The following is a 14,304-nucleotide window of genomic DNA, read 5'->3' on the forward strand; positions in this document are numbered from 1 at the left end:
CATCTCTACCATCAATGATGATCCTGGTTGATCTTCTAAAAAATATATATACCATGCTATGATTCTGTCAGCATTTATTTTTACATTTTTTATTATTGAGAATTTTCAAACAAACAAAAACAGTAAAGGTAACAGTATAATAAACCCCCAGCTTTAATACTTATCAACATGTTTTATCCATATTCCACATACTACTAGATTAGTTTGAAGCAGTTCTCCAAAATATCATTTCATCACTCTTGTGGTTCTTAACAGAAGAACTATTTAAAAAACCCTTGATCTCTATGGGTTTTTTTTCAAGAAAATTTTGATGGCAACTTGTAAATGTAGTTCATTTAAATTGTTGGTTTCTAGACTACTACTGGTTTTAAGTAATTTTAATTTAACTTTTTATTCTCATTTGCTAGCTTACTTGATCTTCTAAAGTAGATGTGGGAGAATACTGTTTAATTGGAATATGTGCTAACATTTAACTTCAATTAACTTTTTTTATAAAGGACAAAAATGTATTTCCCAAAGTACATAAACATATCATCTTATATCATTGTTAACTAGTGGCCAGATGATATATATCTACACAGCAGAAGTCTACACTGCGTGGTTTTTGTATTTAAATAAGTGACTGCTATTATAGCCTTGTTTTGTTCCCCCTTATATACTCAACCTCCCAAATTAATTTCAGCTACTCTTCTCAGCTTAAGAAAGAGAAAACCCTAGACTGGGCTCCCTCATTAAAAAAGACGGGGAGTATACTTCTCAACCTCTACTCCAGAAATCTTACTACCACTTTCAGAGGATTTCTCAACCCCATTCCCGAAGACCAATCATTCAGACTTTAAAGAGTACATCAGCTTTAAGATCAAGAGGAAAGAACAAGGCTATCTGTCTAAGTCCCCTCTAATCACTCACCTCATTATTTCAAACTGGTCAATTGATCACAATTTCAGTAGGATGACAATATTTTAACAGTCTCCTGGCACTAATTTTAATGGGTTCTGACAAGCAGAAGTGACTATCGTGTGGAATTCTGCCTGTTAGAAAAAGAAAATAGAACACCCTCCAACTTTAAGAGCCATCCCTGACATGGAGACATTTTCCACTGCCCATCTACAAGTACAAAGCCTCACATTAGCCAGACCAAATTGTAATGATTCATATGTACTTTGATGCAAGTTGTGATTTCATTTGGCTTTAAATTGTTGTGAAATTTATTCTCCATCTTTCTCCGTTAGAAGGTGACATAGGTTCTGCCAGTTAAAGCAATAGCATTGCTTAAAGCTCCTGGCACCAGGCCGCTTACTTAAGCTCACTGATCAGCTTCTTGATATTAAATAGGGAATGAGAGCCTACTCCATCTCTATCCTCCTGTCCCCACTTGCCTTCCCAACCCCAAGCCCAAAGCATTCCTGTGCATTTTTGTTCTGGTCTGAGACTTACCCCTTTTCCCAGGAGCCTTCCAGTTCTTTTCCTCACAGATCCAGAGCCTTCCTCACAAGTCCTGTGTGTTTTGAACAACTCATACTTCTTTTTGTTTGACTTTGGTCAATTTATATTGTGGCTTAGTTGTCTCTAAAAGAGGAACAAAAGTAACTTCACTAAGGACAATATACAAGTTAATTGGTTATTTTGTAGGGCTTAGGGTAATAGTATATTTTTTCCTAAATACTGAAATTACTATACAGTGAGTGACCAAAATAGCCTATTAATAACTTTGCATAGCTTCATAATTACTGCTAATCCCAATGTTTAAAAACAAAATATTAAAAATATTTCTTTAACATTTTTAACTTTTAATGTTCTTTCAGTCCTTCTAAGTCAAACTATTCTAGTCCCTTTAGCTGAGGTAGAAACTGGAATTATGAACATTCAATTTTTCCATTATTAAAAATATTTAACTTACGAAACAAGAACATATGTAAGCAGTATTGACTGATGCAAAAATCTCATGTAACGAGCAAGCACAAAAAAAGAATTGCATGTGTCCTCTTTTCCTTAGAAAACACACCTTTAGAATCAGATTTCTGTTCTTTGCTCTGAGAATTTCATTGACACTGAAACAGTATAGGACTATTCAATAACAGTGAATATTAACTTCTCACTGAAAATAACTATGTCATTTTCTTCCTCCTCTTCAGATGAATCCAAGGCAGTGGAGCCATATCTCTGAAAGTGCCAAAGACCTAGTGCGCCGCATGCTGATGCTGGATCCAGCTGAAAGGATCACTGTTTATGAAGCACTGAATCACCCCTGGCTTAAGGTACATGAGCTCGTAGATGGCCTTCTAAACTTTGAACGCTTCCAGTGATTGGAATGTATTGGCTCTCTAAGGTGGCCCTTTCCACTTTCTTTTTTTCTGAGCATTTTTTTAAGATTTTATTGGGGAATTGGGGGAGGGGAACAGCGTTGAGGAATCGGGGAAGGGGAACAGACAATTTGCTGTCCTTTTGTTCTTCAGTCTAGTTGTGGAGGATGTCGCTTCACTGGCTCATGTTGGTATTATCATTGCGCTCTTTCTGGGTGAGGCAGATCGGCCGCCGGTCACTGGATGGCCCCTCACAGTGGCTCTTGGGAGCTCACACCGGCTGCCCGCCGTTCACGGTAGCTTACCAGGGAGCCCACTGCAGCCTACGCGGTCACCGGCGACTCATGGCAGCCCAGCTCCAGGTCAAGCTGTTGTTCACCATCTTAGCTGTAGAGGGAGCAGCATCACTGGCTCATGTGGGATCCGAACCGGGGCCCTGCTGCTCAGAGCTGGCGTCCCAAGCCAACTCTTAACCAACATGCCACTCGGCCAGCCCTGAGCATTTTTCATTACAGTTTTGTTCCTCTGGTTTGCTGTGTCTGCACATCCTCTGTCAAAATACCTGAGTTGCGCCGGCGGAGTGGCTCAGCTGGTTAAGAGCTCACTTGGGAGCACCAGCTCTGAGCAGCAGGGCTGCGGTTCGGATCCCACATTGAGGGCCAGTGACGCTTGCCCTCTACAGCTAAGATGATGAACAACAGCTCAACCTGGAGCTGGGCTGCCGTGAGTCGCCAGCGACGGCATAGGCTGCAGCGGGGCTGCAGTGGGCTGCCATAAGCTACCGTGAGTGGCTGGCAGCCAGCGTGAGCAGCTGGTAGCCAGTGTGAGCTACCAGGAGCCGCTGTGAGCGGCCGACCAATGACCGGCGACTGATTGCCTCACCCGGAAGAGCGCAATGATAATACCAACATGGGACAGTGAAGCGATGTCCTCCACAACTAGACTGAAGAACAAAACAGCAATTTGTCTACCTGTCTGATCCCCTTCCCCGATGCCCCAACGCTGTTCCCCTCTCCCCAATTCCCCAATGAAATCTTTAAAAAAAAAATACCTGAGTCGCGGGTACACCATTCAACTGACATTCCACTATCAGACAGAGGGTACAAAAGCAGAGTGAGACAGACTATATCAGAGAGGAAGGCCTGTTTGTCCTTTACCAACACGTATTCCAAAGATGTGCAACATGAATAACTGAAATAGTACTATGTTAAAATACATTAATTATCTTTATTCTGCGTGTGACTGTGTGCTTTGTAGCATTATTTTTATTTCAACAGATACAGATATGGATTTATTATCTTAGGAAAAAGGCAGATTTTAAAAATTCTTTTTTATGTCCCATCTTGACAGTGAATATTATGGAAAATTATAACTTGGGACTTCAATTAAACAGTACTATTTGATGAAAATATTACACAGTTCAATAATTTCAGGAAATTCTCACTTTACAGATGAGAAAACTAAGGCTCAGAGAGGTTAAGAATCTTGCCCCAAGTCACAAAAGTTGACAGCGGTGGAACCAGGGTTTTAATTCTGCCTGTACACGAGATCCCACCCCTTTCACATACTTTAGGATGTCACTCCAGCAATTTTCCCCTTTCCTGTGTGATCAGTTTCCTACCTCTTGAATCTAACATGCTACAGTTTATTTTTATTATACACACACATACATCTTCTGCTGACCCTACTACTGCCTCCGGCTTCTAGTACTCTTCTCTGCTCTCCTTGACAGCAAAAGTCCTAGAAAGAGTTGTCTATACTGACTTTCTCCAGTTTCTCCCATCCCTTCTTGAACCCACTCGAGTGGCTTGCAATCCTACCAACTCCACTAAGACAGCTCTTGTCAAGTCACTAACGACCTTCACGCTGCTCAAGCCCAGTGGTCGAATCTCAGGCTTTCTACCTCTTGGCATCTCAGCAGCAGTGGACATCCATCCTCCCGAAACACTGTCTTTCTTTTGGCTTCAGGACATCTCACTCTCCCAGTTTCCCTTCTGCCTCTGTGCCTGCTTCTTCTCAGATGGTGCTGATTCTTCCGCATCTCCCCCCACCCCTCCCGCCTCTTCACATTGCAGTGCCGTAGGCCTCTGTCCTTGTTCCTCCTTTTTTCTATTTACACTCAGGCCCTTGGAGACCTCACCTAGTTTGAATGGCTTTAAATGCTGTCTGTTCAACAGTGTCTCCTGAATTTATACCTTCTGGTCAGGCCTCTCCCCTGCTGTATTCTTTCTTAATCTAATATATATGGTTTTGCTCTCTGATTTCACCCCTCATTGTTCTCTTCTCTCGCTCTTTTCCCCCATATTGGCCTCTGACTGCTGGCACATTCTTGCCTCAGCACCTCTGTTAGTCATGCCCTTTCCCTAGAACATTTTCCCCTGGATATCTTCATGGCTTATTCCCTTACCTTCTTCAGGTCTTTGCTTAGATATCAGCTTCTTAGTAAGCTCTTCCCTGAGCGCCCAATTTAAAATTTGGGAGAAGGAATGCCCCCTGCTGCCAGTATTCCCTATCCCCCTCCCTGCCTTAGTTTTCTCCATAGCATTTGTCACCATAAGGCATACTTATATTTTACTTGTTTGTTGTCTGTTTATCCCCATAAAATATAAGCTGCATAAGGGTGGGAATTGGGGGCTATTGGTTCACTTCTGTATAGCACCCTAGAAAGTGTCAGGCATGTAGTAGGTGCTCAATAAGTATTAATTATTTAATGCATGAATGAATGGATGTTCGTTATATTATATGCTACACCCCCAGAGATTATGCAAAGCAATAAAATATATTAAAATGTATATTAATGATATATCTTAGTGGCAATCACATTAATGGTAATGTTGCAGAATGATTTTGAGATTCCAATGGATCTTGATTCTCCTTAAGAATATTACTTCTCAAATATGCATGCCACCCCCTGATACTCAGTTCTAGTTACTCTTGATTTGACATATCCAGTTCTATAATATTATAGTTATTCCTGATTTCCCCTAGAAAAGAGTTGGTACAGTTCTTAGATACTTTCTTAGTCCAGGCATACCTTATGTCATGGTGCTTCGCCTTATTGCGCTTCATAGATACTGCATTGTTGTAGAAATTGAAGGTAAGGCCCTCCACCAGCAAAAAGATTGACTTGTTAAAGCTCGGATGATACCTAGCATTTTTTTAGCAATAAAGTATTTTTAATTAAGGTATAAACATTTTTTAGGCGTAATGCTATTGCACACTTAATAGACTACTACAGTACACTATGAGCATAACTTTATATGCTCCAGGAAGCCAAAAAATTCATGTGACTTGCTTTATCATGGTGGTCTGAAGCCGAACATGCAGTATCTCCGAGGTCTGCCTATATTTCTTTCTCCCAGAAATGAACAGTGTAGGGGGCACTCCTATTTCTCCTTTGCCTGTCTCAGTTTCTCCATAATGGGGATCTTTTGTTCATTAGAAGCTAGTTTAAATGCCAAATAACAATAAAAAAGGCAACTAGATTCGTCATTAAAATCCTTTAGAAAATTTGGCTTTCACTATCACTCCTGGCTAATAACATTTATTTTTGGAAACCCTTGTCCCTGCAGTGGTTCTCATTCGAAATAACCTGAGCTTAACATATAATATAGATTTCTTGCCCCAGAAAGATAGAAAACAGAAATATCAATAACCTTGTCATCACTTTGCAGTTTAAAGAAATGTCAATAACTTAAATCAAAAACATCCAGAAGGCTGTTTGAGCTCAGCGTCATGTGTCACGTATGAACTACAGTTTACCGTCACTGCTTATGTGTCGTCTGAAGATGGAAGAATTCAATGAGAATGTTATCTAGCTGATGAGAACAGACTTGTTATATTTAAATACTTGTCCATGTAAACTTGTAAATCATTGCTCTGGATGTAGTAGTATTAATTTAGTAATGGCTAGATTTTAAGCTATGGCTTAAATATGAAAAACTCCTGAATAACTGCAAAGTGAAAAAATAAGATGATGAAAATCTTTCTAATGAAGAATGCCCAAAGTCATAATACCATTGCTTTAAGCCAAAAAAAAAAACAACCCAAAACCCACAGAAATAACAAGAATTATTTCTTTGGTGAAAACATAAATGATGTCCTTTCAATCATTTCATATCGAAAAAGAATCTGAGTAAATACACCAAATAATATGTGAATGTCTCATGATTGTTAAATCATACCTGTGTTTGACGCCTTTATGTGTCTAAATTAGTGATGCTTGCTGTGAATATTCATTTTAACAAAAGTAAGACCAACTAACATTGTACTTTCTTCAGAGATGACTGAGCTCTCTCACACCCTTTGTAGCTTTAATATGTAGACCCTAAAGTATGTTACTGTACTGAAACGTGAAAGAGTATTTCTGTCAGGCTAAATCAATTTGAATTTTGGAAAAATCAGTCAACACACCAATTAAATGTGTATTCAGCAGCTAGTGTGTACAAAGGGCGATGAATCAAATATTTCATTAAAATGCAAGGCACATGGCCGAGTGTCTCAGTTGGTTAAGAGCTCGTTCAAGAGTTTGAGCTCTGAGCAACAGCGGTTCGAGTCCCGGCCCAAGCTGAGCAGCCACTGAGCTGCCAACAGGTAGCAGGATGGCTCAGCTAAAAAAAAAAATGCAAGGCACATTCTGTAGACAATTTTCTGAATTCATGTGACATTACTGTTAGTTTCAGGTAGGATTAGTTAGTCCAGACAATTTGTTTTTGTTCTTTTGTCTCATTTATAATGCCTTGGGGTTCTGTTATTGTTTACTGGTAAGAGATTCCTTAATAGATATTTTTTTAATCTCATGATTTCTTCTGCTTAGAAAATATCAGAAATCATAATTTAAGCATAATTTTATAAACAAACATTTTTCGACTGTGTCCTTATCTTTCCACTTCACTTTAGTGAATGGTGAGCAGAAAAGGTGTTCACTGGAAATGGAGTTCACAGTTTGCTGTGGACTAAACTTTTCAATCTATTAGAGAAAGGCATAGTCAGGCTATGAAATGGATTTTCAAATGATAGTAATCTAACATGGAGACACAGAAGGATAACCTCCAAAGAGTCACACGTGAGAAGCACCACACAGGAGTACAGAAATACAGGCTCAGGAAGTCTAATAAGGAATGTGAGAGATCACTGGAGCTCCAGGGAGGGCTGCACGTGTCAGTGGGAATGAAGGAGGCCATGCGTTCCACGTGGAAAGTACAGGGGAGCACAGACAAAGTGTGACAAAGTATGCAGGGCATGCGTGGTGGGGGCAGGAAGCAAACTGGTATAATAGAGCAGTCCCCCCTTATTCTATAAGGATACATTCCAAGACCCTTAGTAGATGCCAGAAACTGTAGATAATACTAAAGCCTATATATACTATGTTTTTTCCTATACATACATACCTATGATAAAGTTTAATTTATAAATTAGGCACAGTAAGAGATAAACAGCAATAACTAATAATAACATAAAACAGTTGGTCTCGTAACCAAGATGGCTACTAAGTGACTGATGGGCAGGAAGCATATAGAGCATGGAGATGCTGTACAAAGGGATGATTCACGTCCAGGGTAGGACAGAGTGGGACGGCACGAGATTTCATCACACTACTCAGAATACACATGATTAAAAATTTATGAATTGATTATTTCTAGAATTTTCCATTTAATATTTTCGGACCATGGTTGACCGCGAGTAACTGAAACCATGGAAAGTGAAACAATGGATACGGGGGGCTACTGTACAGATGTCAACTATTTGAAGGATTGTAGCAGTAGTAAACTGGAAATTTTTGTTTGAGTGAAAACTATATACAGCCTAGAATGCAAAATTAAGTACTTTGGATATTAGGATATAGAGAGTAAAAAGCTATTGCAAGCTTTTATGCAATGGTACAGTGCGAGCAGCATGCTCATATAATTCCTTTGGACACTGTGTGCAGGTGGGTTGGCTGTCGGATGCAAGCAGAAGAGGCAAAGAGTTCCTATAGAAGCTATGGGTGGGTGTCCAGTCAGGAGGCGACAGGGGCCTGGACCAGTGAGTAAAAGTGGGAGTGGGAAAGAAATACCCAGACTGAGAGATTTTAAGGACGGAAAATTGATGAGGCTCAGTGAGTGATTCGAGGTATTTAGAATTAAGAAACCCATTGGAGGATTAAACGTGTATAGTGAAAGTGATGTCTTTTTAACTTTTTCTTTTAAAATATATTTAGACTCACACAGAAGTGGCAAAAATAGTACAGAGAGTTCCCATGTAATCTTCACCATTCTTCCCCCAGTGATAACATCTTATATAATCACAGCACAATTATCAAAAATAGGAAATCAGCATTGGAGCACTACTATTAACTAAACTACAGGCTTTATTTGAATTTCACCATTTTTATAGGTATTTCCTCTGTGTGTGTGTGTGTGTGTGTGTGTGTGTGTGTGTGTGTTTAGCTCTATGAAATTTTATCACAGGTGTAGAATTGTATAACCACCACCATAATCGGGATATAGAACTGTTCCATCACCCCTCATGTTAATCCTTAATAATCATATCCTCCTCCCAACCCTAACCCCTAGTAACTACTGATCCATTGTTCATCACTATAATTTTCGTCCTTTGGAGAGTATAATATAAATGGAGTTATACAATATATAAATGTTTAGGAAAAACTCACTTCTGTGTGTTTCTCCTTTATTCTTACACTGCTACCACACTCACAACACTTCTGACACCAGATGTATGTGGATTTTTTCTCACACCAAGCAATTCTTTTGACACCAGCGGGGTGTCCTACATTTCAATTCAATTCTGACACTGCCTAAAGTTAATACAGACACCACAGGTTAAGGGCTCAGTCCCACAAGACTTCCCCCCACCCCACTTCAGATGCCATTTGCAAGTAGTAGGTCCCCAGGTTACTCACAACTTTTATCTAACTTAGCTACACATTAGAGGTTTTCATGACCCCCCCTTCCCTTGGAGTTGATTATTTGCTAGAACTCACATAACTCAGGGAAACACATTATGCCAATTAAACATCACCAGGCATAACACAATTACTGGGTTGTCGGAAAAGTCATGACATATTTTTTTCTATGTTTTTCGTTGCAAAAATGCATCATGACTTTTCCGACAACCCAATAAAATGTATAATCCACAATCAGTAACAGCAATACATTAGAAGATCCCCATTGCTTATTATAAAATAGCAATTTTATCCTTCTCTCTGCTAGTTAATTATTTAATAAATTCTTATGTCTTCTGTATTTGTGAACCTGTTTGGGCTCAGTGCAGGGAAAGGAGGTTAAGTCCCTAAAGATAATGAAATCATTTCCAAGATGTTTAGCATAGAACCTAGCAGAGTTGAAACTTGTAGTCATTTTGACATGGAGTGTTGTATGTATACTCGAGAAAAATATAATTTTGCTCTCCAGTGGAACTCTTGTTACTTTTTTAGTCATTAATATAGAAAATAAATTTTGAAGTGTTTGTATTCATTCCTTAGGAATTTTCACTGATAATAAGGTAAAATTTTGACAGGGCTAACTGTAAAATTCTACATTTAGATTCAAAAATGAACTTTGTAAGTACCTGATACCAAAACATTGATTTTAGAAGTGGCTTATATGCAAACAAGAATTTTAGTTACAAAATAATAATAATATCATCTTGAACTGAATTTACAAATATTATATAGTATCTAGATCAAGAAAAGTAAAAAGGCCACTTCTCTCCATACTAATTAATCTTCATCTGGTATAATGCACATCGTTTTTCTCAACTATGTAATAGGATAATAATGTGTACTTCATAGGATTATTGTGAGAAAGAAGTAATATAAACATGTAAATCACTAGAAAAGTACCTGACATATAATAAGACCTCAGTAAATGCTAGCTATGATGATAATTATGTCCAGTTTGAGCCATGACTTTTGAGATAACTCATGTGTAGCATTATTCTACTATCTTATATAGTTGTTTTAAAGAATAGATGGGATAATGCCTGTGAAAGTCCCAAATTCAGTGCCTGGAACATAGTTAAGTACTAACTTAATACCTAATGCCTTCTAAATGTTTATGACCCCCCCAAAAAAATTCTTTCCAGCCCAGACCTCTCCTGAACTCTAGGCTTATTTGTCCAAGTGCCTACTTGAATCTCCGCTTGAACGTTAGTTATCTGAAGCATAATATATTCAAAACGCAAGTCCTGATCTCTTCCCCATCTCACCGTCCCCCCAAAAAAAATCTATTCTGTCTGCAGTCCTCTTCATTTCAGTTGGTGTCAGACTTCCAGTTGCTCACACTGAAAACCTTGGTGTTGCCCTTGATTCCTCTCTTTCTCTCACACCCCCCCCATCCAATCTGTCAGAAAACCCTGTTCTCTCTACCTTCAAAATATATTCAGAATTAGGAACTTTGGTTCTTTGTGAGACACTGTAAGAGAATGAAAAGACAAGTCACCAACTGGGAGTGAATATTTGCAAATTATATATCTGATAAAGGACTTATGCCCAGAATATATAAAGAATTTTTAAAATTCAATAAGAAAACACACAACCCAATTTAAAATGGGAAAAGATTTCAACAGACATTTCAACAAAGAAGATATATGGTGTCAGAAAAGCTCACGCAAGTTGTTCAACATCCTTAATCATTAGGGAAATATAAATGAATGCCACAATGAGATATCTATACACACATATATCAGAATGGCTAAAATCAAAAAGACTAACCACACCAAGTGTTGGTAAAGATATAGAATAACTGTAACTGATGATACACTGCTATGGAGATGTAGAATGGTGCAGCCACTTTGAAAAACAGTTTGGCAGTTTCTTAAAAAGTTAAACATACTCTTGGGCCAGCCGAGTGGTGCATTGATTAGGAGTTCGCTTGGGACGCCAGCTCTGAGCAGCAGGGCCCCGGTTCGGATCCCACATGAGGGCCAGTGATGCTGCGCCTTCTACAGCTAAGATGGTGAACAACAGCTCCACCTGGAGCTGGGCTGCTGTGAGTCACCAGAGACAGCGTAGGCTGCAGAGGGGCTGGCCAGCAGCAGGCATGCGTTTTCGTGAGCGGCCGTCCAATGGCTGGCGAGTGACTGCCTCACCCGGGAAGAGCGCAATGATAATACCAACGTGGGCCAGTGAAGCGACGTCCTCCACAACTAGACTGAAGAACAAAAGGACAGCAACTTGCCTGTTTCCCTTCCCCGATTCCCCAATTTAAAAAATACTCTTATAATAAGACCCAGCCATTCTACTCCTAAGTATTTACCTAAGAAAAATGAAATATATGTCCATACAAAGACTGGTACATTAATGTTCATAGCAGCTTTATCTCTAATAGCCAAAAATTGGAACCAACCCAGGGTCCATCAACAGATGAACAGATAAAAAAATTATGACATATCCTTACAATGAAATACCACTCAGCAATACAAAGGAATGAACTATTAATACACACAATAACATGGATGAAGTTGAAAATCTTTATGCTGAGTGAAAGAAGCTGGACAATAATGAGTACATACTGTATGATTCCATTTATTAAAATTCTAGGAAATGCAAACCAATCTGTACTGATAGAAAGTAAATCCGTGGTTACCTGGGGCCTGGGATGGGGATGACAAAGGGGCTTGAGGAAACTTTTGAGAGTGATGGATATATTCATTATCTTGATTGTGGTGATGGTTTTTGGGTTATATACATATGTCAAAACTTATCAAATTGTACACTTTAAACATGTGCTGCTTTTATATGTTAATTATACCTCAGTAAAACTTTTTGGGGAAAATGAAGCAAAATGTATTCGGAGTCTACCTCCTTTTACCCTTTTTATTGTTGCCATCTGATTGCATCCACCATCATCTCTCCCCTGGATTGCTGTAGTAGCCTCCTAACTGGTCTTCCTACTTTTTTCTTTCAACCCTTGTCCCCTTCCAATCTATTCTCAACACCACCTGCAGACTGTTCGTTTAAGGCTGTCAGATCATGTTGCTCTAGCTCAAAACCCTCCAGTGGCTCCCTCTTCCACTCACAATAGAAGCCAAAGGCCCTTTAAGGCCTACCCCAGCCTTGTCATCTCTCTGATCTAACCTACTATTTACTCCACACACAAGGGTCTCCTTGCTAGTTCTCAAATTCCAGGCAACTCCCTCCTTTGAGTCTCTGCATTAGTTGTTCTCTCTGCCTAGACCAGTCACTTACCTCTTTTGGATGTGACTTTCTCAACTGGACCTACTTTGACCACCCTATTTTAAGTTGCAATGTACCAAATTCTTCTTACTCTGCTTTACTATTTGCTTTATTCTGTAGCACTTTTAACATACTCTATGATTTACCTTTTTGGGATTTTCTTTTCTTCTCCCACTGGAATATAAGCTACATGAGGACCTAAATCTTTGTTGGTTTTGTTTACTTGTGTATCCCAAGTACCTATGAACAATGCCTGGCACATAGTAAGCTCTCAAGAAATATTTCTGAAATTAATACTTGTAGCATATAAATCTTTAAGGTACATTGACAAATTAGAGTAGAACCAAAGTGGGAGATAAGAAGAATGACAAAAGAGCTTTGAAATATACATGAGGAATAGTTGAGGTAACTGGAGACATTATCACAGAGAAGAATAGATTTAGCAGAAGCATGATTCCCCCTCTTAACTACTGAAGGGTTATGGAAAAGGTGGTATGTTTGCTCTGTGGTGCCCAAACAAGCCAGATATGGGCCTGGACTGAGTAAGAACTTTCTCACTTTCTTAAAATTATAATGGTCTGCCATGAAGCAGTGATCTCCTACTGGGCAAGGTCATACAGAATGGTCATCCATCCAACGGGGATTAAAGGGAATCCCACATGGGGAAATGGTTGAATTAGATGACCTTGAAATTTGTTCTAGTTCAAAGATACTGCGATTTTTTTTAAATCCAGTTATTCCTGATAACTCAGAATGCTGAATAAGTTATGGAGTTAATTTTTCAAATGCTTATTTTACCTGGCAAGATCATGTCAAAGGTAACTTCATAACTTCATCATATTATGATTAATTATTTTAGCCATATATCTGAAAATTACATGACCCATTATTTCAGCCCTTCATTATTGCTAAAAAGAAAACATTATTTTACTATTAGTTTTGACCTTCATATGCCTCGTTTCAGAATGTTTACCAGTATCATGGAATAAAATTTCCAGTCTCCTAGAATTCAATCTAAGTTTCACATTTAATAATTAGGACTTTATTGTTTGTTTTAGGTTAACCTTCTTCACTTTTTTATCCAATTATAAGTGTTCATTATCTTTCTTCTTTTATAGGAGAGGGATCGTTATGCCTACAAGATTCATCTTCCAGAAACAGTAGAGCAACTGAGGAAATTCAATGCAAGGAGGAAACTAAAGGTAAATTAAAGAAGTCATCAAAAAGCCAGACAGATACAGTTGATGATCATGTTTTTATTCTGTTTCGGGGCCCGTAAATATATCCTAGTGTTGGCCATTATTTTTCTTATAGATAAATTCCCACTTCCAAAAATTACCACTTTTTCAATAAGATTTTGGTTTTTTAAATCATGGTAAGGTAATATCTAAGTATGAATCCAAACAATAAGTTATAAAAAATGGAAGATTAATCATATTTTGTATTTGTATTATTTTTAAAATTCATAGCAGATAAAATTACTTTAAAAGCAGTAATTTACTATTATTATCCATTATTTTTAGTATAAATCTAGGCCATGTTTTCTCAAAAAAATATTTGACCAAAAAATGTAGTTTAGTTCAATGGAAACAACACCGAATTAGACTTGGAACTAGGATTCAACAACCATCACAAAACAGTAAGATTCCCCACTACCTTGGAGTACTAGAAAATATTTTCAAATTACTTTTCTCATCTTTTCATTGCTCTTCCTAGGTACCTTTCTCCTTTTACCACTCTTCCTATCCTCCAAGTCACCAAAAGAAATTAGTAATTACCCCATATAGGGAGCCCATTTGACTTGAAAAGTTTTTTAAAAGACCC

General features: G+C 38.4%; 1 protein-coding gene across 14 annotated transcripts in view; it reads left to right on the forward strand.

The window, feature by feature from the left end:
• Window positions 1–14,304, forward strand: part of CASK (calcium/calmodulin dependent serine protein kinase) — a 415,968-nt gene that overhangs the window by 294,703 nt on the left and 106,961 nt on the right. For all 14 annotated transcript variants that reach the window (XM_019649798.1, XM_019649806.1, XM_019649845.1 and 11 more), the window contains 2 exons: window positions 2,136–2,258; window positions 13,599–13,682. In XM_019649798.1, coding sequence (XP_019505343.1) covers window positions 2,136–2,258; window positions 13,599–13,682 — 207 coding nt within the window. The remainder of the gene's footprint in view (window positions 1–2,135; window positions 2,259–13,598; window positions 13,683–14,304) is intronic.

This window comes from Hipposideros armiger, unplaced genomic scaffold (assembly GCF_001890085.2).
Source record: "Hipposideros armiger isolate ML-2016 unplaced genomic scaffold, ASM189008v1 scaffold_7, whole genome shotgun sequence".
Lineage (NCBI taxonomy): Eukaryota > Metazoa > Chordata > Mammalia > Chiroptera > Hipposideridae > Hipposideros > Hipposideros armiger.